The sequence below is a fragment of the Neocloeon triangulifer genome, unplaced genomic scaffold (assembly GCF_031216515.1).
Source record: "Neocloeon triangulifer isolate White Clay Creek 2 clone unplaced genomic scaffold, ASM3121651v1 ptg000011l, whole genome shotgun sequence".
NCBI classification, from domain to species: domain Eukaryota; kingdom Metazoa; phylum Arthropoda; class Insecta; order Ephemeroptera; family Baetidae; genus Neocloeon; species Neocloeon triangulifer.
Genome location: NW_026775553.1, coordinates 4,276,659 through 4,302,325, shown reverse-complemented (window position 1 = coordinate 4,302,325; position 25,667 = coordinate 4,276,659). Strand labels below are relative to the sequence as shown.

The 25,667-nt window shown below is 38.0% G+C and overlaps 2 protein-coding genes across 3 annotated transcripts in view; one reads left to right on the top strand and one right to left on the bottom strand.

Annotated features, from left to right (window-relative positions):
- The first annotated feature begins 871 nt into the window (after positions 1–871).
- Positions 872–21,598, top strand: LOC132196229 (tyramine receptor 1). The gene is made up of 2 exons (XM_059618734.1): positions 872–991; positions 19,501–21,598. Exon 2 carries the CDS (start codon positions 19,502–19,504, stop codon positions 20,867–20,869), a length of 1,368 nt encoding a protein of 455 aa, XP_059474717.1. The 5' UTR covers positions 872–991; position 19,501; the 3' UTR covers positions 20,870–21,598.
- The window catches only part of LOC132196231 (tyramine receptor 1-like), an 18,651-nt gene continuing 13,139 nt past the window's right edge, over positions 20,156–25,667 (bottom strand). The window contains exons 2-3 of one of the 2 annotated variants that reach the window (XM_059618737.1): positions 25,133–25,185; positions 20,156–24,703 (exon numbers count right to left, since the gene is read on the bottom strand). In XM_059618737.1, the coding sequence (XP_059474720.1) occupies positions 23,660–24,652 (993 nt within the window). In that variant the 5' untranslated portion in view covers positions 24,653–24,703; positions 25,133–25,185 and the 3' untranslated portion in view covers positions 20,156–23,659. The remainder of the gene's footprint in view (positions 24,704–25,132; positions 25,186–25,667) is intronic. The other variant, XM_059618736.1, reaches the window with a different exon arrangement.

The following is a 25,667-nucleotide window of genomic DNA, read 5'->3' as shown; positions in this document are numbered from 1 at the left end:
ATAAATTTAATTTCTCGCGAGTCAAAGGGAAATAAAATAAAGCTGCTCTTGAGTGGAAAATTCGCTAAAAACTTGCCAACAGGACCTCGGAGGGAAATAAATCATCCTTTTCAACTGTGCCTCTCTGCGGAAACCTGCAAATTTTAGGGTCTAATATATTTCTTTCAATTGAAATACCATAATTTAGATCTGTTATTTTTTTTTAGGAAATCATTAATTTACAAAGATTGACAGATTTATTAGTACAATAATTATCCTGCAAAAAATTTGCTGTCTCTTGGAAAAAATTTGAAACTCTGTTAATTATTGTAAATAAAAAATATTGAAACGAAAATTTTGACAATTCCTGAGAGAGCTCCAATCGATTTTTTATTTTCACCATAACATAATATTTTAAGTGACGAGGCTGAACATTTTAGTGAGCGAGCTTCCTGACTACTCCCCATCAAGCCTCTTCTTTCCTTCTCCATTAATAATTCAATTTCGCGCGTCGCAGGCAGTAAGCATCGAGGAAAAACTGCACCACTTTTTTAAAATTATAATTAAAAAGCACTGCAACGTGTGCACACGCAATTAAGCAAAGTACTCGTTTGTAAAGAGGAGGAAACAAAATTAATATAGCACCGCAAATTTATGCGGAAACGCAAATCAAGCGGAAAACCAATCGCCAATAATTTACTTGAAATTAAATTTGCCTCTGGAAGATGAAAGTTGGCCGGGGTCTCCCGTAATTAATTATGTCACTCAAATAATGCGAGGGAAGCAAAGAAACACAACAGAGGGTTGGCAGGGGCCGCGAGTGGCGGCGCTGCGGCGGCGCCGGCGCCCACTCGCCCGCTGCACCGCGACAGAGAAGAATGTCCAGCCCGTCGTCGACAGTCTGCCTTTAGAGCAGCGAGTGTGCTGATGGCCCCCGACGGGCAACAAGTTGGACGTGGATCGCCGCTGTCTGATAAAAGACCGGAGGCACCTGCATAACGAAGAGTGACAGGTACGTCAACCCCAACAAGTGGCGACACAAATTTCTTTCACTTTTTTCATTTGCTCTCTAAATGACCATTTGACCTGGCAGTTTTTTTTTTCGTTTAAATTCAAATAAATTTATTAATGGAAGAAATAAATTAATAAAAAATTAAAGACATAGTAGAATAAATTTGTTAAATCCAAATTAAAATTTAAAAGGATTTATCTTTGAAATGGGAGATTTTATCTTCAAATTTCTCATTAAATATTGAATTGTTCATTGATAGTTTCACACAATTTGTAAATTAAATTTTCCGTTGGGACTAAAAGGGTTAGTGGAACGCAACTTGCTTATCGAAGGAAAAGCAATCTCCTTTTTGCGTGCTGGTAAACGTCTAATAGGTTTAGAATGGAGTAAATAGATTAAAATCTCATTCCCTGCGGGTCGTGCACAAGCGTGGGAGGCTGCAGATAGCCAGCTGCAAAAAGTAGATTTGCTCTCCATCTTTGCCAAATCACGCGGAAAACGTGAGAGCTGCTGGTAGCAATCATATTATTCGCCCCGACGCCTGCGAGCATCGAGGTTATGCAACCGGCAGGACGCGTGAGACAGGCAGGATGCAAACTTTCTGAAAATTACAGAAAAATAAAAAAAATAAACTTATTTTGTATTAAAATTGGAAAAATGTGTTTGCGTTGGTTAAAAAATGAAATGGGAAATTAATTAATGAAATTGCTATTTCACTTTCGAGACCAATTTGATAGAGCTTGAATTTAATCAGCTTTTCATCAATGGGAGTTGATCACTGTTTCGTAGAAAAAGCAATCCTGCTCTACATGTTTTGGCTAAAAAAACCGACTCAAAACCCAGTGAGGAAAAGCCGATTCAAACATCATGGATCAACCTTCGGTCTTGAATTTCTTCTTAAAACAACAGTTAATAATTGAAATCCATTATTAGAATAAAACATTTTAAATCGTAAAAAACTGATAAACCTGTATAGAATCATGAAAATTCTGAATTTTTGAATTTTTTATTAAAAAATTTGGTCCCTCTTTTAATTAAATACATTTTCCCATCTTGTATATTCATCGTTCTTTTTCTCCTCCGCGCCAAAATTACTTAATCAAGATAATCTTAATTTGCAAGCCTAATCCAGCCAAAGATAAGCGATGTATAAAAATTAGGGAGAGTAGTGTATGCAAATGAGAGCCGAACTTCAAAGTGAGCGCCTCCTTGGGGAATCTGCGGCGAGAAACAATTTTTTGCCTCGCGCGTTTTCAAAGGATTCGAGAGGGTGTGTGTTGTGTCTTCAAAGTTTCTAGGAGCGAGAAACAAGGAGCGTAAAACGGGTGCTAATTGAATTCAAGTCTCGCGGGTTGCACATTCCTGCGTGCTCGCTCGCTTGGAATCGTTTGCGGTTTGAATCATTTGCCGAGCGAGGTGCTTGTCAATTTCCGACTAAATAGAAGCCGCCGAGCGAGCAAAGCAGCCGGTGCAACACGAGAGAGCAACACACAATGCGCCTCTCAAGAGAGAGTTTCCATTCCACGGATTTTTAACGCACAGCTCGCGGCGGCAGCTTCCACTTCAACTGTGACGCAAACATTTTCCAATTCCCTCCGTAAAGGCTTTTGGAAGGAGCGAATTCCGAACAGCGTACTTAAGTGGTGGAACGCTCGAAAATTATCGGAATGCTCATATTCTGGCTGCTCTGTGACTTAAATTAAGACCAAAATTGATCAACGGATTTCATTTCATGGTAATATCCAAATTCAACAATCTCTTTTCTAAATGACAATGCAGAGCTTGGAAGGCTTAAAAATCAATTTCCAGAACACAATAATTGCATCCTACATATTTCTATTAAAGATTGATTAAATTTAGTTTTTTGATAAATTTTAAGAACTCAAATATTTTAATCTCTATTTTCACATCCATATTTTGCATTTAAATTAAATCAATTTAACTAGTTGAAATGTTTTCTTTGGCGTGGAATCTTCAAATTATGTGTTTTCAATGATTAAATTGATAACTTTAAACATCTTCAGACATTTCAAAATTGGCATATAGCATAAAAGAGATTTTTTTTTAAATTATTAACTTCAATTTAATATTTTTAAATACCCAGTTCTTGTGACTTTATATATTATAGAAGTTCCAGTTTAAGGTTTAAAGCATCATTGTTTTAGTCTTTTTAGTTTTACACCTCAACAAAGAGAAAAACTTGTTGATACAAATGGGAAATTTTGCAAAACAATTTATTTCCAACTGAAGCTTACGGTCTTTTTAGTTGTCTGGCTGGACCAATATGAGGAAAAACCGACGGTAAAAAAGCAATTCAAAAAAAGAGGGATTTGTGTCTTAATGCAGAGCTAACGCAGTCTCTCGCCCGTAAAAATCTCTCACACTGTCAGGGGATGAAATAATGCGCAGACATGTGCGCTTAAAAATTTACGGGCTGCCATCAAATAAATTGGGGGAAAAACACACGCGCGCGCCAAGCTGGCAGCCACTGCGTCAAAGCTCCTTCTTGCCGCACAAAATATATCAGGCCCGCAATTAAAATGTGAAAAATTTGCCGTTTGAAAGTCAACAAACATTCGTGGCTTTTTGTTTCCAATGCAAAATGTTTTGATCAAACTTGTAAAAATAGGGAAATATTGACACTAGCTGCCAAAAAACACAAAGGGAAAGTGAATGAAAACGAAATAAATTCTCATCAAAGAGCGGAGCTTTTGCAAACTCTTTGATATGCGGGGATATCAACAAAGTGAACGTCGCCGACTGGAAAATTGAAACTTGCAGAGAAACAATCGTTCTCCTCTCCGCCAACGCTAATTAATTGTCAAGCACATGCAGCTCCGCATGACAATGTACCTCGGCGTATCAGTCTCTCGCTCTGTTATCATCTCTAGCTGTGTTCATCGCCGACGCGTGCAAATATTCATTCGTTACGCTCCCAGAGTTTCATATGTACCAAGAGTGTAGTTTGACACAATTCAAACTTCTCTAATGGAACTTCAAAGCTCTTTTGTCTTTGAAAGTTAAATAAAAGATCTATATCATAATTTATATAATATAGTTGTTGCAGAGTGAGAGGAATAATTCAATATAAGGCAATGTATAAGTGGAAAGTTTTAAAAATTATAAATAATTATAAAATCAACTAAATTTTATGTTGAATTCAGCTAATTTAATTTTTTTCACGAAAAATAAACTTAAATACACAACAGGCTGAATAATAATATAAATTTTATTGAAATTTTTGTTTTTTATTTACGGTGTCGGCTATTTATACTTTTCAGTTTTAAATTAAAAATCTAGCTTAATTTTAAATACAAGAACGGAAAGTGCATTAAATATCGACTATATTTTGACTTCTTATGTCAGCGCTGCGTACAATTATAACGTGAAAATTGTTTCAAAAACCTCTAAATTTAGTAAAAGAAGTCTTAAGATCATAAAGGTCTAATTATTTTTTACCTGTACTTTTTCAAAAATTAAAAATCAGGTTAAGTTATTAAAGTTGTTTGCATTTTCCCAAGCATAAAAAAAATAGCTAAACGAATCGAATAATTATATACATCGTTAAATTATTTAAGATTCCTGCGCATATTGTTCCAACATTTTTTTCCATAAAAAAAGTTTCATTAAAGCAACGATATTTCAAGCGCATTTCTGAATAGAAAAGGACAAAAATATCAAAGGAGGAAATTGTTTGAAAAATAAAGCAGAGAAGGAACAATAGCGAGTGACAACTTGAGAGGGTTTTTTTCTCAATTCTTTGCGTTTCTTCTTTGTTTTTTATTCTGTCGCTCGCTGAAAGAAAGGTTGGCCAAATGGAACTTTTGTTTTTCTTCTCTGCGGAACGCGGAAGAGTTTCACTTGAGACGACAGCGTTGGAGAAAAGCTGCACTCGCGCTTTGCATTTTATTTTTCGCTGGAATGTAATTATAGCTGAATGTTTTTGAATAAACTCGCTGCTGGGAATAGCGCGGCCTGAACAAACAAATCGTCCCGCTGCCTCGCGTTTATGGACTTGACACACACTGTTCGCTCGCGTCGTCTCATAAATATTTGAAAACAGCTGCTTAATCAAACGGTCGATTGCAAATTTGCATGTCGCGATTCATTCCGCACGTCGCATTCCGTGTTAATCTGCCAGATATTGTGTTTTTCTCTTCGACCTCGCCCTCGTTATTGCAAATGCAATAACAGTTGCTGGCGTTTTTCTTAAGAGCTTTTTATTTTACCGCTAGTAGGCTTTTTAATCTCCGCCAGACGCAGCACGTCACTGCTCGAGGAAAGATCGATTTAGATTTTGCACAACTTGATTTACAAAAAGATCAAAAGCTTATTTTATGAGGGTTTTGGTATTAAACTTTGCGAACTCTTGAAGCGCTAACAAACATAAATAATTCTGATCTATGTACAGGAAAATATCTACATAAAGGTTAAAGGTCAAGGAGTTCGTTAAAGTGAATCTACTCCTATTATTTAAACTTATTTTGATTGACTAAAAACGTTAATTTTTCTATTTTTGTGACATTAAAACAATCTTTTCATCTGTTCAGTTTTTAATGAAAAATGGTAAAAAGGTATAAAAAGTAAACAAATGTATTTATAGTTTCTGTATTCCGTATAAATTTTAATATTACCTTTCATTTAAAACAAAGATTAGAATATTTAATGCTTTTTATTATGGACAAAAATAATATTATAAAATAATTGCCTAATTAGTAAACCAGATTAAACACAAAACGATGACATTGAATAATAATAAAAATAATAATGAATTGAAATGCACGAAATGAGAATTTTCAATTAACGACTAAATCACAAATTAAATTTCTTGGCCAAGCTACTAATTATTAAAGGTTGCTCTTAGGGTCGATCCGAATGTTATGAAATTTTAAGCAGTTCTACTTTTGGAAGGCAAATAATGCGGTGTGCGATGCCGTGAAAGTTATCGTGCTTTACGACGTGTTTTGATCGTTTGTTTTTGACATCCACTTAAAAGTTCAAGGAGACCTTCACTTTAATTTCAAAACACTCATTTCGTTAATCCACGGCATATAGAATGAATTTCCCCAAAATTTTTTTCATAATTTATTTCCACAAGCCACGAAAAAGTGATGACTATCAACCGCGTGCTATTTGCTCAACCCTCTCGCACGCTCAAAACCAACAGCCAGAAATAATAAAAAAGTGGTCAAGAGGCACCAGCTTGCCGTCGACCTCGCATATTTTGGTCTGCAATTGGCCGCACTTGCCGAACATTAATAGCAGCAGTTCTGGCCTGGCACTCTATGATATTAATATAAAAATAATCCTCTGATCGCCACCGAATTAATCAAAATCGCGCCATTCTTCTCCACCCCTGCAATTTTTTATTTTTGTAACAGCCCGTGGGCAATTTTTGTCTCGTTTTCGGTTCGCCAAAGTGAAATGGAAATCCGATATAGAATCGGTGGTGCAGAATTTTTTGTCGAGGGCCGGCACGAATTTGGCACGCTGCCCTTTGTGTTAAACACAATATGCTGAGAGCGTCCATTACGCAGAAATGCGGCGCTCGACACGCCTGTTAAACCCGCGTCAAGTCTTTCGGCCGCATGACTTTACACAATGGTTTGCGCGAATTTAATAGAAATGCAACGAAACAAAACCCGCACAAAATTAATCACGCGATACAAATTCAATTACACACCGCACAGGTTAATTTTGAAAATAATTTTCAACATAAACACAAAGCGGGTGCTCATTATTTTCGTTTAACAAGCAGCTTGTGGTGCATTTCCGCACGGAGTGTGAGAAAAATGTTTGCTAAAAGGTTACATTCAAGCTAAATGTACTTTTTAAATTTAGCCACAATTATAGATTTTGCAGACAAAATCGGTGTTGACGAATTTTTTCAAATTCAAAAATTCATTTCTATATTAAATCTAGCAAAAATTTTATATTTTATGCGGTAATTTTTTCATAGTCAGGAAAACATAATATTAAAAAAATTGAATATTTTGTAAATTTTCCATTTAATAAACTATTGATTTGGAATTAAAATTTATTAGTAATGCATCTGAATTTATTAATGAGATTTCAAGATTAAATCTCTGTAAGTTTACAACATATTGGTATATTATTTTGTTAGATAAAATTCAAATCTTATAATAATTGAAGGAAGCAAAGATACTTGTAATTAGGAGCAACATTAATAAAAGTTTAAAATTTTTAAATTGTTGTTTATTATGAAAATGTGATGATTTGTAATAATTCAAAAATCTTTTAACTTTCTCAGTTTTTATATTCTTTGGCCAAGGAAATTTTTGGACCAAAATTGTTGAAAGTTATTGGCTTAAAACGTCCAACCATCGCAAAAAAGACGAAATGCAAAAATAGCTTCCGCCCACAGGAAATTTGGAAGCTAATAACTCCGTAAATTTTAGCCCAAAATTAATTTATTTAACAAAATTGTTTTCGCTGCAGTGTTTACTTTTAATTTTGTGAAGATATTCATTTCCTTAATTTACAATCCATAAATATTAACTTCATAAATTTTGAGCCAAATCAAAATTGAAGCCATATTAAAGTTGGTGAACTTTATGTTTGGCGGAGTGAAACTTTTTATAAACATTAAATAAAGTTTCTCCTCTGCGAATAAACTTTCCTCATTTGCTCAACAGAGTTTCCCTTTCGTGCAAGTTAGCATCGCATTTCCAATAATTTATGTGAACGCGCATTCCCTGTTATTTCTCTGCATGCAAAAATATATGGGAACGATTAATTAAGTCTGTCGTTAATTCAAATTCGCCAGCAACAATCAGTTTGGTGCGTGGGAAATCGGCAAATGCGACGCCAAAGTTTAAATTATGTATTACGGTTGCACGAGTTTAGCTTTGATCAAAGTTTGGAGAATCCTGCAGGCTTTGCGTCGGTGATGAATTTTCATTGTTTCTGGATTTCATCCCCGACTCAAAATGGCTTAGTTGCATGGAGGTGTGTAACAAATAATAGTCTGCCAGGGGCATTAATTCGCAAAGTGCCGGCAAAACAAAGTCGCTCTCGTAAAATGAAAATAAAAGGGCGAAACGCGCGTGTGCCCATTCAAAGGTAAAAATAATTGCAAGAGCGAAATTCAATTCGGCGGAAAAGGCGAAGCAAAATGATTTATTTATTTCGAGAGAATTCCAGCCCAATGGAGAATCGTTATGTACGAGTGAGGTTTGAGAGCAAACTCGTGTTCGCCACAATTTAATGAGAATTTCGCATATAAAATGCGGTTGCGGTCGCGCGGAAAAAAACTCGTTACGCCAAATTAATTGCGGAGTTGCCGCGATTATTTCTCTGCAGGCGAAACATTCAAATTGATCAGAAAATCAAAATCAATATCAGTGAAAATAATTTTGTTTGAATTTTTCAATATTTGCAACGATAGAGTATCAAAAGAACCCTAATTTTCAGAATTTTAATATCCTGAAGTTGAAAAATAGTAATTTTTATCCCAGCTAAGTTTGGTTCAAAAATTTGAAAAATTAACTTTTGAAATATTTGGATACCGATTCAAAGAAATCACTTAGATTTTCCTACAATTGATAGCACACGGTTTTTTATTAGAAAAATTTTTAATTACGGTCTATTAAGACCGAAAAATCCAAACTTCGTTAGATAAAACCGTGTGCTGTCACGTTTGAAAGAATTTTAATGTAGTTTGAAATCCAAGCAAAGAAAAAGCTATTTAACAAAACTTGTTTAAACAAGTTTTGTAAAAATAAAATACTGTGCTCTAGGATTTTGGAAATTTTATCTACATATCAAAAGTATTTTGACTGCTTTAAACTTCGAAATTCTGGTGACCGTTGCAAAATTTAGCATATTTTCAGATTTTAAAATTTTTTTTATTTTATACTTCTAATAAAATAATAAATTTCAATTTCACGTGTTGTGTGTACTGAAATAAGATATGGTCCAATTGACCTCGACAGAATGAGTTGAAGAGCAAAAGAAAGCTGGAGAAGACAGGACATGTGGAGCGATTCTGCTGTATTTGTATTTATTGTCTTGGGGCGGAGACGTAATGGCCAAATATTTACTCTATCTCTCTTGGTCGGTATAAAGTGTGGGCCGGTGGCGTTTAGCCCTTGTGTGTGTGCGATAGGCCTCGGTGCACAATGCGGTGGGCGCACACCTGTCCTGTCTTCCTCCCTTAACTTGCTTGCTAGCCCGCGGCCTTGCGTCCTATTCTCCGGTCAAGACCAGCGAAAGAGAGGAAGAAAGAATGAAGCATGGGAGGCTGCAGCCGAGATTCTAAAACGAGAGAGTGACGCTAGTTTTTTTTCGGCGCGCCATCAATCTTCTCTTGACTGACACCTTTTGAAACTCATCTCTCAACCGTGAAGTCAAGAGAGGAGGAAAAAGACCAGCTCTAATTGCACCTCTGAACGATTCCAACCGACCAATTGAAAGAGAATAATAAATACACCATACAAACAGAACGCATTTTTTTGCCTGTTTTAATATAACAGGCCATTATAGAGGAAAACACAAATCCTGTTGACGTTACGACTACATTTTGAACTAATAATTCACATAATGGTGAAGTGGTTGTGAAAAAGGGTATAAAAGCAAATTGAAAAAGTAATGAGCAAAATTCAATTTTATGTGCTGCGCGGATTGCGAACTACGCAAACGGGCAATTGTGTGGAGGAGGAATGTACTAACATTAATATTTTCTTGGGCAATTCCTCATAATAATTATTTTGGAATATAAACGCGCTAAAAAATTAGATTATAAAAAGCACATTTAAAAGCTGTTTAAAAGCTAGCACTGTTGTGAAGCACTCTTGCTTATTTTTAAATTTACAATTTGCTTCGGCTTGCATAATCAAGACCATGGAATGGGGATAAAATAAAAATTAATCTGCTCACAAACAAAACAATTCTTGATGAATAAAATCCAAAAATTAATGGTTCCAAAAATGACATTTATTCACAAATTATTATGTAGCCAAAATAATTTCTTACACGTGAACAAAGTGCGTTTGCAAATTATAATCAACTTTTTATATTTCCCATCAATTAGCGCGTCAATTTCATTGTATAAGTTACTAAAAATTGCTGACTTGCTGAATTTGAGTCTTAATTTTTTAAATTAAACTTGGAGCGACCTATATGTTGGAGAAAAATCCATCCTTGCACAAATATAGATTTAATCTGTAAATTAATGCAAAACAAAGGCTTTATTTAGAAATTGAACTTTTTCAAGCTCATGAATCAGTTGGAGATTGAGATATTAATTATAATTTGCATATTATTTCAATTCATCATAAAAACAGCTTTTTCTTTTAATTAATCAACTGCTTGTGGTGTACGAGGATGTGTGCTCTGCGGTGGTAAATCTTTATTTATTTTCAGACAAACTCAAGTGTATTTAGAATGAATTGACTGTATAGTGGCGTGTTTATTGAGGCTTATGTGTTTTCTCCGTTCAATTGATAATCTGGAGTGCTTAATTAATAATGGTGGTAAATACGGTGCTCGTCCAAGGGCTATTTGCCCGAGCTGGTCGTTTGTTTGCAGACGCGAAACCGTCAACAGGACCATATCTGAGCAAACAAGGCCGAGATTACAAACGGAGAGGGAAAATGAGACTTGCTCACGTAAAGCTCGAGCTAATAATTTCTCAGCCCGAGGCTGGCTACGATGATGAAAGAAAAATCTGTGTCGGCTGAGCGGGCAAACGTTTTGATTCGGCGCGAGAGAGCAGCTGAGCCAACATGCTCCGCTTTATTTATTTATTCCAAGTTGTTCTTCCCACTGACTTTGAGTTTAGGAGGGCTAATAAAATTTCCCGATTCGCCCGCGGCCAAAACGGCCCGGCAGAGAGCAATCGAGCAAGTTAATTTCCGCATCTCTGAATTATTAATATTTTGGTGTTGACATTCTGCAAACTTGTGTGGGCGCCTAATTAAATTCTCAGGTGCGCGCCAAAAACCGAGACGCGCATTCCGTTAATCTTGCGCGGGGAGTGAAACTTTGCACAAGCATCCGGCTTAAGTTGATGAAAACTTCTGAACCTGCCAAAACTTTCCAAGGACCACAGGGATGACCAGAAACTGACGTGCATTACTCTGATAATTCAATTTTTTCTTTTTCAAATTAATAAAAACAAACTTGGAAATTTTGGAATATGTCCCTAAAGATAAAAACTATACTAATTGTTATGAAGAAAATCACCAGGAATCACTGCGATTGTTTTAGAAAATAAAAAATTTCTTCAAAAATATGGGTAATGCTAGAGGTCTTTAAGTTTGCTTAGGTAAATTTTAATGTATTTTCTATTCTGGAACTTGGAAGATTTTAAAGATCAACTAAAATTTGCGAATTTACTCATGAAAAACTGGTATCTGGAAAAGCGTATTTGAAATTTTGGGAAGTAATGTTTCTTGAAACGAAAAAGTTACCTTGTTTTATAAAAAAGAAGGATTGAGATACTTTGGGAGTGAAACCCATCGTGCTCTCATGTTTTTTCCTCTAATTTCCTTGAATTTGGACGTTTTAGTAGATTCTACTGATATTCTTGTTTCGAATGTTCATTTTCACATCATTATGTGAAGCCGTTTTTCCTTGTTGTTTGTATCTCAAAAACCACATCGCGTCATACCCACCGCAACAAGGAAATTAGTTCAAAGCCGTTGTCTGTTTACGCAGGAAAATCGGAGCCAATTAACGGCAAACTCTGCAAAAAGGAGAAAAATATTGGCAGCGCAATTTGAGCTGGAAAGGACCGAGTTAAAGCCGGCGCGTGATGCTTTTTTATGATTTAAATTCAAGAGGCAGTCTGTTGAATAATTATCCGGCAGACCTGCTGCTAGCTGCTGCTGGGTTTTTTTTCGCGCAGTCGCTGAATTAGCAAGTAATGAGGCGGCGCGCACTCTCACGAGAGAGGGAACAAATTTTGCGTCGGCTGCAATTACTCGGCTCTTCATGCGAATACATTTCGGCCAAAATTTTAATACGTGTTGGTCTCTGCTTTGCAGCGCACACTCTGCAAATCCACTCGCTCCGCAGGTCATCTAATTTTCCTCTGCAGTGTGTTGATTTTGCGCCAAACCATTTTCAACCAAAAGCAACTCTTTATTTATGCATGTGCGACCTCAAAGGACGCCAATTTAGTTTTTATCACTAGATTCCTACAGAACAACAAATTTCATTAGGGAAATTTTTTTCTCTCAAATTATCCCAGCATTTTTTTATATTTACACTTTTTTAGGCCAATGTAAAATTTCCGCATTTTTTTCATGTGTATTTTTGCTATGAATGGAGAAAAAATAAAAAAACAGTTTAAAAACAGTAAGTAATTGAAACAAAATGACAAATTATTAATGATAGTTTAGCAAATTTTTTATAAGGTCTATTTTTTTTAATCGTTTACAAAATATTTTTGATGAGTTGAAAAAAAAATTAGAATTTAAATAAAATTATTGTTGTTTTTTCCCTACATTGTTCCAAATAATTTGATTAAATTCAATCGCTGAAAAAAAAATTGTTGGACAAAACGGCACCACCACCACCAGCAAGATTTTTGCTAAAATTTCCGAAATGAAAAAGTTCATCCGCCGCAGTGAGCCTCGGTTGACTAAGTTTTTGTTCTTATCACTTATTTCAAATTCAACCACAGGAAGGTTTTGCAGAGGATGGGAAACTGTTCCGCTTATATCAATTATATCAATAGAAATTTATAGAAAATATTAATTTTTATTATCCTAAATTAACTTAAGCTTACATAAAAAATAAGTCTATGCATAAATATTTAAAAAAATATGTATGTCATTTAAAGTAAAAAAAAAAAAAACTATGTATATTTATAATCCCTCTAATGGATGTTCTACTTCAAAGAGACTTTTTGCATCGCTACAATTTTTTGTTGGAAAATTTTTAGTGGAAACGGCAGATAGGATTCACACTCGGGAAATACCGAGATGTCGGTCGGTCATCAGTCACGAAATGATAAGTGCAGAGTACAAGGGTGGCTGCCACGCATTTATCAGCAGGTGCTGCATTTTATATGCCCTCGTGCGTGTGTGAAGGTGAAAAGTAGGCAAAACAGTCGGCGGTGCGGCCGTGACGTTGATTGATGCCCCTTTTTGTACAACACACCCCCACAGCGCACCACAAGTGTGCAATTGGGACGCGCTCTCTGCGAAAACTTGTCCTGCAAGATGTATTACACCAGTCTTAAATAATGGAGAGAGAGAGAGAGAGCAAACTTACTTAGCAAAACAAGGCGAGACACTCAGTTTGATCTAAACTCTCAAAGAAGTTAACAACAAGACTGAAATCGGTGGGAAAAGGAAATAATGAGAATTTAATTGCTTGGGACTAAATTTGTCGGTATAAAAATTACTATTTTGAAGGAACAAATGCTTCAATTAATTATTTCTATGAAGATTAAAATTTAAAAACGCCCGAAAACTTATTTTATAGTGAAAATCAGTTTATTTTCCTGCAAATTCTGACGTTACAATAATTTTTTGACGTTTTAAAGCCATAGAAAAATGATATATAGACTTGCATAAGTTTCAAAATTTATAGTTTTCCACAATATTACGTTGATATTGAAAAAAAACTGCATTTAATTATGTTAAGAAGAAGGGTGAATAAAAAAATGAACAGATAAAAAAATTATCTGTAAAAATTTAATGCGTAATATTTTACCTCTTATGCCTGAAAAACAGAAGCCATCGGAAATCTCGAAATCGCTATTGCCATAAAATGTTTCACTTGACATCAAAACCAAAGTTTTTCATTCGCAAATCTAAAAAAGGTTTGTTTAGTATTCATGGTTTATAAAATTGCAGAATTTGCTTTATTTTTTCATTTTTTTCATTATTAAATAAACTTTTATGAGGAAAGAATAAAGAATTGTCGTAACTTTGCACGTAAACGACAATTTTCGAGTTCAAAGGCATTGTTTGTTTATTCCCCACGGTCACGTATGTCCATACTTTTGCAGCGAGGAAAAGCACGGAGCAAATTGGCTTTTAACAACGTTGTTCTCTCGGACGTTGCAGTTTATCTCGCTCGGGAGCGAAAGTGGTCACGCACCACTCACCACTCGCTCGCTATTTAGCAAATGAAAACAAACTGCGCGAACCATTCAGATGGCCGCTAAACAGCGCCAGGGTGCAAATTAAGGCCGGAACAGATGTTTGCACATGACTTATCCACATGACTTAACACGTTCCTTCGGCTCTACACACAGACAGTATTCAAATTTGCATGGCCGGACACGCTAATTAACTAGATGAATATTCAACGTCTGGCACTGATACCAATTAAGGCTGGAAAATTCAAAAGGTGAATAATCTCTTGGAAAGGAAAATAATATATGAAGTCAAAATCTGGAAATGGTAAAATTAAATGAAAGCTCAAAATTTTTTAAAAATAAATTGACAATTGTGTGGTTTACAGATTTTTGTTTCTTAAAAGTTGATTTAGGAAAGAATTAGATCAATAGTTGGGAAAAGGGAGATCTGAGCTATAAAATTATAACTAGAAAATTATCAGATTAATATAAATACATCTACATTTTTATAAATGCCACGTAAAAACAATTTTTTTATTGAAATCAGATTGAAATGAGAGTGAATCTCATAATACAATAAATATTGATGCAACAAATGCACCGTTGTAAATTGTACGACAAAAAGAGGTATCGATTTTTAATAAGAGCCCCTTGCGTTAATCTTTTAGGAAAGATGGATTTAGGCTTTTAAACCGCTGATTTTATTAAAATTAGTTCCTCCACATATTGGCTTATTTTGAAATTTGAAAAGCTCTAAAACTCTGTCGTGTTTTAGGTGAGCCAACTTTCTATTCATTGTATTTTTGTTATCTAGATTAATAATAATTTTATTGATAAGAATTACACTGTTATTTTGATCTCCGATAAATTGCTTACAACCATTTCATTTCACTGAAAGCTTTTCTTGCAAAACGCAAAGTGCAGGATATTTTCAATTATTTACAGGGTGCACTCTTCTCGTTTATTGGTACACGTTCCACTGTAATCCTCAAGAGAAAAGGAAATAACGTTGTAGCTTTACATTCATTTTTTATTATTCACCAGTGCGTCTAGGAACAAAGGGTAATTGTTACAAATGAATGAGCGGCGTCGTTGCATTGTTCGCGGAGCCGTAATCTGCGTTGAGTGGTTATGCAACCCGCCGGTGCGCCGTGCACAACCGGCTACATACACCACATTTCCTTCTCTCCGAGAGATTTAATAAGCGACGGAGAAAATGGATTTCGTGTGACCGACGAGGGAATGTGGTGCGTGGATGGCCTTTGTGCGCGCGCGGTCAGATAAGTGTCAGGCAGGTAAAGGCGCATATTTACTGCCCCGTGCTAGATAATGGGCTGAGCAGAAAGCAAGTCTCTCATTCACGTCAACTGAACTGCTGGAGGGCCATTCGAGCGAGGCAAAGTTTGCTCAGGGAATCGGAAGTGGCCGCACGAGCTCGTTAATTATATATCCTGCTAACGAACGCCCATTTTGCTCGAGTTGCACTATGCAAAACACTTGCGGCGGCCCACCCCACCCTGCATAATAGACGTTTCGTTTGCACTTGGCCCAAGTTACCGAGTGAGAGCTGCAGTTTCCTTCCTTTGCTGTTTGCAATTAATTATTCCCTTTGACATTTCTATGACACTCGGATGCAATTTCAGCTAGGACGAAATGTGATGACTTTCCTGCCTCTGCGTTAGTCGGATACTCAAAACTGGCTAAATATGCGTTTCAAGGGGTTACGAACATTTAGAAAATCAAAATTCCGCGGTAAATTGTGAAGATATTTTTAAACATTTTTAGAAACTTGATTTTGAAAAGAAATTGATGAGAGTTCAAAGTTTCTCAAGTGGGGAATTTCATCAAAAAATGGCGTAAAACTTTTGAAAGCTATTAATTCTTGCAAATTTTTGTGCAAAACTATTTTTAGAATAGAATAGGATAGAATAGAATAGCTTTTTTTAAATTTCATTAAATTATCAACGCATTGAAAACTTTTGAAATATGTAAATTAACTTACACTTTGTAGATTTAATTCCAATAAGAAATTTATTAATAATTATCCAGATTTCGTACTTTATATAATTATGTACTTAAAATTGTCTTAATTGATTAAAAAAAATTACATAACATTAAGCCTACGGCAAAGGCCGAACATCAGCTCTATTATGTTGGCCAAAGAAACGATGTCTTCCGCCCGAGCCAACGGGAAACAAAGGCAACTAAATATTAATAATTATTGATTCAACTGGAACTGGAAGTTAAAAAACAAGGATGTAAATTAAAAAAATTCACTATTGCTGCTAATGAATAACGAATGCGGACAAGGCAATTAAAGTGAGGTGGAAATTAGCTAGTGGCACGTGCGTGGTGTCCCAGGCCCTGCCACGCGAAACACTTTCACTTTCTCTCGGTGCGACCGTAATCTGTCGCTTGAGCCTTCTCTCATCTCGTGCGCCCAGCAAATAATCCAGAGATAGTGGCGACGCACGCACTCGGTGTAAATTAAAGATTTTTCGCGCTGCACACAAAGAAGCCGGCCGGATTAGGAGGCGGCTCATAAATAGATTAAACCACCAGAGACGGTGCATAATTCATTTGTTGGAATTCCAGCTGCTCTTGCGGCGGCCACTTTGAATTAGTGATAAGCAGAAAACGCAGGCCGGACCGTGGCGAGAGAGCTTCGAAAATGAGTCGCTCTTTCGCACACCGCACTCTTGGGAATTCGCACGCTAATTAAACGGACCGATTACGAACCTCTCCCAAACAGCAAAGGAATGATGCGAAATAGCTGTGGACGTTGTATTGATTAGCAAGGCATAGGCAAGTTTAATTAGATTTGATGTGACCCTCACTGTTCGGGAATTCAAAACATTTTTAACCAAAAATTTCCATTTTTGCTGAATATTTATGAGTGTTGTGACATTTTTGTTCAAACGTCATGTGTTATTTATGACAGTTGTTTGATGAATAAACACAAAAACTCACAAATCAAGACCACTGGTTGCCTAAATTCAATCAACATTTCTGCTTATCTCCTTTGGGAGATAAAAATTCTGCATCCATCAGTTTGCCTGTACTTTTTTCACCCTGAAATAAATCAATAGATCCTCTGGTGTATTTAAAAAAGTCTTACACAAATAAAAAGCAGCAATTACATCGTATCCAGAAGTGCTCTTCAGAGTTTTAATTAGCAAAGGGTCCCTGTAGGAATGTAATCCTCTCTCTTTCTCTTTATAATAAATGGATATTTTTTTTTCAAAAATAGCCAATCATTTAGCGAGCGCCTTCCCCGCGGACACATTTCTCATTTTTATTGCTGCTAAACGTGCAGGCCCGTATGTGAAAACAATTGAAAAGGCCGACTCCATAATATCCGCATATGCAAATCGTCGACATTATTCAAAAGGTTCTCCGGGGCTCACGTTCCTCCGCCCTAAATCATCTATCTCGTATGTGGAATCCCGTCTCAAATTATTTTATATACGTTCGGAGGCACCGAGGGAGCGCCTTTGATTGCATAGTGACAAGAGTCGACTCCCGAGCGACTCCTATTAATCTTTATTAAGGCACAACCCTCGGCACACCAGAGAGACTCACTCTCTCTCTCCGCCTGCGAGAGCAAATTCCAGCCCAGTTTTTCCCTTCTGACACTTTTTCGCCCCGCAATTATTTTTGATGAAAATTGGGGCAATCTTGGCTGGGAATCCAATTTATTTTTGCCCATTTGATAGAGTAAGTTTAAAATAATCTTCTTCCTTATTTGGATCGAATTGCAAATTTAATTGAAAATCGGAACGGGTGCTTTTTTTGAACATTTATTCTGTTGGCGAGAGAAACGAGTCTCTCCCTCACTATATCTGCCCCATTTGCTTTGCACAAAGCACATAAAAAAAATTCGCGTGCTGTCCCGCGCAGCAGCCGCGTCGAGAGAAAATAAGCATGCTTTTTGCCTCCTCGGTAGCGCCGGATATCATCAACACAAAACAGGGAATCGAGTGGGTTCGCCTGTATTGGATATTGATCGGCGGCGAGAGAGCTTTGATCTCGCATCGGCATCCATGAGAGCCGAAAACCAGACCAGAGAGCGTAGCCCACAGCCCAACATCCAAATGATGCCTAATAATGTGCATTGAAAAAAAAGAGAACCTGCTGGTTAGCTCACTTTTCGAGTTTGTATGCCTTTAACAAGGTATTATAACTTTGGGGTCAGAATCAAAATTATATATTATTATTTTTTTTTTTATAAAAGGTAACAGAGAAGTTGTGATATTTTTGTACACAAAATATTAAAACTTTATTTAATTCTGGTTGAGAAAAGTTGACACAAACTTTTGAGTAAATATTCATTTCATTTAAAAAAATGTTCATAAGAACAAAAATATTCAATCTATGATACAAAAACTTAATCGCATAAAGTTTTTCTTTTATATTGAAATTTTATGTTTGGCATTTTAACATTTTACTTGATTTTATATCAGGATGATTAGTTAATAAAAAAGATATATTTAAGGATTTTTAGCCATTTGCAAAGCATAGATTTCTTTTTAAAACTAGTCATTACAAATCATTTAAGAGAAAGTAAATTTGATTTTGATCCAAATATGCATCTATTAATAATTCTCTAAAGGTATCCATCGTTGAATGACGCACTATGGAGTAACATTTCAATTTGTGGTAAAAGTGATTGATTGTCAAACGGCTTTAAATCCTCGTCGGTTGCGGCAGCCGCAAATTTGCTTGTTAAAAATTCTCGTCCGCGCGCGGTGTGAGTATATCGATCAGCGGCTTTTACAAGAAAGCAATCAGCGGCGGCGGCAGGGAGCCCTCGCTCATTGTTATGCGCCGGCAATGTCAAGCCTGTGGAAAAATTAATTGTCTGCCCCGCTTGGCACGCGCCTTCCGCACATTGCCCGCCCACCCGTCTTTTGCCAGCAGCGGTAATTCGCTCGGAACGTCTTTGCTTTCATGAGGGGAAAACGCCGAAGATAAATTGGGGAAAAAAATCTGCTTCGCTTCACATTGTGTTATTTTACAGCCCGATTATGCTAAATACGGTGGTATTTCGAAGCGATAAAAAATGAACTTGTTCCCTTCATTCGTGAGAAATTGAAAGCGACCTAAAATTAAATGTTCACGCGAAATACATATTAATCATTTTGCTGTGACGCTCAAGTGCACTCAGCCTTGTGGAATTTAATATCAATATCATAAATTTTGAGTCTAGTAGGGGGTCCGAATAATAAAATAATGAATTGGATTTTCCATTCAAAGTAGATGAATAGATAATTGAGGTTTATAATAAAGTGCTTTATAATTAATAACATTTTTACGAGCTAAGGTCAACCTTTTTTAATACAAATTGTTAAATTAAATGAATATTATAATATTTATAATAATAACATTTCAATATTTAAATATTCCACCGAAAATTGTTATATCTGATCTGGCTTTTTTTTCTATGTTGCAGAATGGAGTCTTGGACGTACAACAACACTGTCAACGTGAGCGTGACGGAGGAGCCGCAGCGCAATGACCTCTCGTCAGACAGCGAGGGTGGATGTCCCAACGTGAGCGTTGCCTTCTACCCTTCGGTGGTGCTGGGCGGTTTGGAGTTGGCAGTGCCCGAGTGGGAAGCTCTGCTGACTCTGTTGACGCTGGGCGCCATCATCGTGCTGACGATCGTGGGCAACGTGCTGGTGATCCTGAGCGTGTTCACGCACAAGCCTCTTCGCATCGTGCAGAACTTCTTCATCGTGTCGCTGGCGGTGGCCGACCTGACGGTGGCCGTGTTGGTGCTGCCGCTGAACGTGGCGTACTCGCTGCTCGGCCGCTGGCACCTCGGCATCACCGTCTGCAAGATGTGGCTGACGTCAGACGTGCTGTGCTGCACGGCCAGCATCCTCAACCTGTGCGCCATCGCCCTTGACCGCTACTGGGCCATCACCGACCCCATCAACTACGCACACAAGCGCACCCTGAAGCGCGTCCTCCTCATGATCGCCGCCGTCTGGCTAGTCTCGCTCGTCATCAGCTCGCCGCCGCTCGCCGGCTGGAATGACTGGCCTGACCACTTCACCCTGGACACACCATGCCAGTTGACCTCCCAGCAGGGCTACGTCATCTACTCCTCGTTGGGCTCCTTCTACATTCCGCTGTTCATCATGACCCTGGTCTACGTGGAGATCTTTGTGGCGACCAAACGGCGCCTGCGCGAACGCGCCAACGCTTCCAAGCTGAACGTCGTGCTGTCGGCGCCGCCGGCGGCGCCCCAGCCTCAGCAGCAGCAGGTGTCTTCGGCACCGGCGGCCAACAACGACCCAGAGTCCATCTCAAGCGAAACTGCCAATCCGAACGAGAACGGCCACACTGACCGACGCAAAAGGCGCCGCCGAAAGAGGGGTTCCGTTGAACGGGCCCGACGGACGGCGGCGGCGTCTTCCAACGACGAGATCTCAGCCATCGGCGTTGACGCAGACTCAACCGCCGATGTGGCTCCGCTCAACACGCACCGCCGGTCGCCGGTGCTTTCCCGCAAAAATACCGTCTACCAGTTCATCGAAGAGAAGCAACGAATTTCGCTTTCCAAGGAGCGGCGGGCGGCGCGCACCCTTGGCATCATCATGGGGGTGTTCGTCGTCTGCTGGCTGCCATTCTTCCTCATGTACGTCATCCTGCCATTCTGCGCCACCTGCTGTCCCAGCGAGAAGCTCATCAACTTCGTCACTTGGCTCGGATACATCAACTCGGCTCTCAACCCCATCATCTACACCATCTTCAACCTAGACTTCAGGAAAGCGTTCAAAAAACTGCTCCGCATAAAATCGGTCAAGTGTTGACTCGATCGAGACAGACAAATAGTGTGTGAGCACAATATGATCTCTCTAGGTGGAAGTGTGGAAATAGCAATAATCTTGAACGATATTTTGTCCCACGTAAAAAACAATATGTGCGGCTGATGGCAAATGTCCATAAGTATGCTTTGTGTTGTTCACAATATTGTGAGGAATACTAGATTTTAAGAAATTATAATTTAATCGGATTTTATTTTTATTTATTATATATATATTATATACCTAAATATGTAATTTCTATTATTAAATGTTTCCTCTTTTGTTGTATAAAATATATTTTATGATAAAAATAATCTGATTAAAATGTAACAAATATAATTTCTTAAAATCCAATGAATCTCATAATATGCTTGAAAATTAACTTCACAAGAATTTAATGATACTCAAATCTGGGCGAAACCAGTTTTTATTGACCTTGCTATCCGCACATATCCCCTCTAAAAATAACGTTCTAGCTGTCACCCGAAATCTCTCGAGATTTGTTTTGCTCTCTCTGCGTGTGCTCAAAACATAAAAGGCTCTCGCTGTAGCTGCCAACGTGCTCCAAATCTCTGAGCCTCATTGGAACGCGTTGGCAGATGAACGTGTACATACAGGAAATGAAATTTTGACTCATTGTTGTTGAATTGAACATATTTTTTTTGTTCGAGACAAAGATAAATGTGTTTATTGTTGTTGAATAGAGCAAGATATTAAAGTTTAATTGTCCCTCAACAGGACTTAGTTTACTTTCTTCCTCCTCAAGATGTAATTAATTTCCACTTTTGCTGGTCTCATATATTTGGAAATTTTGTGCCTGAAAAAGGGCGAAATTAAATCGTCCGGATATAATGCGGAAACTTTTGTAATAACGCGGCAAAGGACACCGGGCGAGGAGTCAAGTTTTCTGCTGCATCACAACTTGATTAAATCGCCGTGTTTTAACTCCCGTTTCTCATATTTTAGATAATCCCTTTGCTGCGAGAGATGAAAGAGTAAAAGAGGCGACCCTCGCGCGCTTCATCAACTTTGCATCTTGCTCCTTGAGAGAAATATAAACTATGTATACATAATTCTGCAATATATAAAAGGGTCTGTGTAAAGCGGCCCTCGAGAGGAAAGCTCGGAAGAATGTCCCGGCACTTGCCCCAGCGAGTCATTAATCAAGCAAAAAAGGTGTTAATTACATTGAGAAGAGAGGATGCGCGCAAAAGTAGTCTTGCTTCCTTTTTCTGATATCGTCTCGAGAGATAATTAAACTCGTCGAGGGCGAAATTCGGAGCAATCTCTCTCGTTTGATTTCTCACACATATTCGTTGCAGCCTCGTCCAACAATATATCTCATTATCGCCAGCAGCGAAACGAGTTGACCAGAGCGAAAGCGTTTCTGCGCGCGTACTGAATACAATATAGTGCACAAGGGTCTGCTGAAAAGGGGCACAAAAGGCGGTAACGAAGACGTGATGGATGGATTTCTTTGCCAATGCTCCTTTTGAACCACCGACAAAAGGGTTGATTTGGTTTTTCTCGCTTCCAGGTAGGCAGCCGAGCGAAAGGTCAAAAAGTTTTCACCTGCGTGACTTCTTGATAAATGGAAGATATTTTATCTCCGCACTTCGTATTTTATAAATCAATAAAATATTGCTACAGAACGATAAATGCACGAAAATTTACTTTACTCGCTGAATTCTGGATTATTGACTTTTGCAAGAAGCCAAATTTAATGTGATATGGGGTAATCAAAGTTTGAATCAACCTTTGAGAAGCCCTGCAGTAATGAAAATGATTGATTTCGAACGTCAGAAACTTTAAGCCAGACGCAGACCCTCGTCATCAGTGCCAACTTAATATTTTCCGAAAGAAGCAGCCAAGTCTTTTGATTATGATGGGCGGATGCGGTGTTTGGCCTTAGGCCTTTGCAGCTCTTGCGAAACTCGATCAACCCGGCCGCACCGCTAGTCACGGAGCAATAAACAATTATTAAATTAAGGCTGCTTGAGTAATTGAATCACACCTTTTGTTAAATCTTTCTTAGCAGCAGCGACAGTAACAAAAGGTTGTGCGCGAAACTTTGACAATTTAATTAAATGTCACCGGCAGTGCTTCGCAAGTCTCCATGTTTTGATGCAAAATTTATATTATCATGTTAACGTTCAAAGCCACTTAATTAAAATTGTGAGATCAAAAGAATGAAACTTTCCAAGTAACTTTGACTCTGAGTGCAAATCATATTACAATCATATATTGTCATAATTGCAACGAGAGCGTTTTATTTTCCTGAATTTTGTTTCAATACCAGCATCTATTTTTAAGGAGGAATTTTTCCAGGCGACCATTACCAGAGCAAAGCAATCTTCAAAAGCTTGCTTTTATCGCGATTGTCATTGACGCAAAGGAAATGATTTGCCGCCGCAGAGAGTAATCAGGAAATGAAATCTACGGACTAACAGAGAGACACACCGCTCTGACGACGCACTGGTTTTTTTTTTTTTTTTTATCAAAAAGCTGTCCAAGTGGATATCGATTGGATAACCAACGTGCAAAAAAGATCAGTGCTGCTATACATCGCAAAAATTTTAATTAAACAAATTTAAATTTTCTAACAGAATTCTTACTACTGATTTTACCAGTTTTTCCAATGATTCATTATTATTTTTTCAAAAAGCATTTTTAGCAAGAGCAATATACATTTTAATAATTTGGAAAAAAAATATAATTCAGAAAATTACACATCAGATATTTTGATGGTGGATTAAAAAGGTTTATTGTAAGAAAACTTATTTTGATTCAAAATAATTATGAAAACTTACAACACAAAATTTTATTGAATGCTCGTCGAAAGTCATTATTAAAAATGGTATAAATAAAAGGGTTGATGGCCGAATTGAAGTATCCTAGCCAGGTGATGAATTTGTCAAGGTCCGCGTTTGGTTCGCACCTTTCACAGAATGCCCTCAGGACGTACATGACAAAGAAGGGCAGCCAGCAGACAACGAAGGCGCACATGACGATGCCCAGAATGCGCGCCGCGCGCCGCTCTCTGATTAAAGAGATTTTTCCTTGGGAGCTCTGCCGTTCCAAGGTTCCATTCATTTTGCTGGTCCTCCTGAGGGTGTTGTTGCCTTCGTATTTCTGGTTAGCAGAGGCCTGGTCGTTCAAACTAGGATCCGGCTGCGAGGAAATCGTCGAAGGCTCCGAGGATGTTGAAAGCTTGCGCTTTTGGCGCCGCTGTTTCATGGCGGCGAAAATCTTAAAATAAACAACAATCATGAGCAAAAGGGGGATGAAAAAGGAGCCTAGGGCGGAGTAAACGATGTAGCCTCGCTCAGAGGTCAACTGGCATGGTGTGTCCAGGGTGAAGTGGTCAGGCCAGTCATTCCAGCCAGCGAGCGGCGGCGAGCTGATGACGAGCGAGACGAGCCAGACGGCGGCGATCATGAGGAGGACGCGCTTCAGGGTGCGCTTGTGTGCGTAGTTGATGGGGTCGGTGATGGCCCAGTAGCGGTCAAGGGCGATGGCGCACAGGTTGAGGATGCTGGCCGTGCAGCACAGCACGTCTGACGTCAGCCACATCTTGCAGACGGTGATGCCGAGGTGCCAGCGGCCGAGCAGCGAGTACGCCACGTTCAGCGGCAGCACCAACACGGCCACCGTCAGGTCGGCCACCGCCAGCGACACGATGAAGAAGTTCTGCACGATGCGAAGAGGCTTGTGCGTGAACACGCTCAGGATCACCAGCACGTTGCCCACGATCGTCAACGCAATGGTCACAATCGTAAGCAGGACCATCGCCAAAGACCACCCTGACGCAGGCTCAGAGAGGGAGGCGGTTGTGTTGCCCTGGAATTTGTAATCGCAAACTTTAGACTTTGAGATGAGAGTCAAAGCTGAGGATAATATTTAGCAGAAAGATTACACATAATAGCGGATGTGATAATCGTGAAAATAAAATAAATAATAAGATAAAGCAAAAAAGAAGAGATAATTTTTTAAACTTTACTAATAATTTTATTTGAAAAAAAAATCTGTTTATTTTATATTCTAACTGTTTCAGAAAATTGACTTGAGCGGAAAATTAACTTTTTTATGTCTTGTTTCCGGTTCTTTTACACATAATAACGTTTTCCACTAAAAAAAATTGCAATAAAAAGCTTTAAAAAGAAAAAGTGTTTAAGAACTAATTTCTAAGTGGTATAGAGATTATGGCATATAAAAGTAAAATTAATTAAAATTTCAACCATGTGATGTTATTTAAACGCATGTTCTCACCCTTTCAATAAACTGTCATTTGAAGCTTCTGAAGAAAAGGCCGTGTTTCTGGACTGAATAATAATAAATCAGTGAATATTTGAACTCATTTTACTAAATTTTCTATTATATTTATGATTTATGGATTTTTACTTTCAGCTACATGCGCCTCTCAAAGCTTCTATTTGTGTGCTAGTAGCGCACAATGCTTGAATTTTGCTATTGCTCTTTACCGTACTCACACAGGAGAAATGGGTCACTTACAAAGCTTTATCAGCGCACAATATGTGTGTTAGTCGTGCGCCGCGCACAGCAGAAAACACAAAAGCGAAAGGTTTTGAAAGTTTTCCACTCGCGACCGTGTGTGCGCTCGTGAACGCAGAGTTTGTCGGAGCAAAGCTTGAGGACAATATAATGGTTTTATTCCTACAACCACCAACAATTCAGTGCTTTTACATTGGATGGAAAGCATTTCCGTATTTTGAAAAAAAAACTGATTTTGCTAATTAGATTTTAAAAACAATAACGCGCGTCTTTGTCCAATTGTAGTGAGGCC

Coding starts and splice junctions, on each gene's coding strand:
- LOC132196229 (XM_059618734.1), top strand. CDS start 19,502: ATGGAGTCTTGGACGTACAACAACACTGTCAACGTGAGCGTGACGGAG.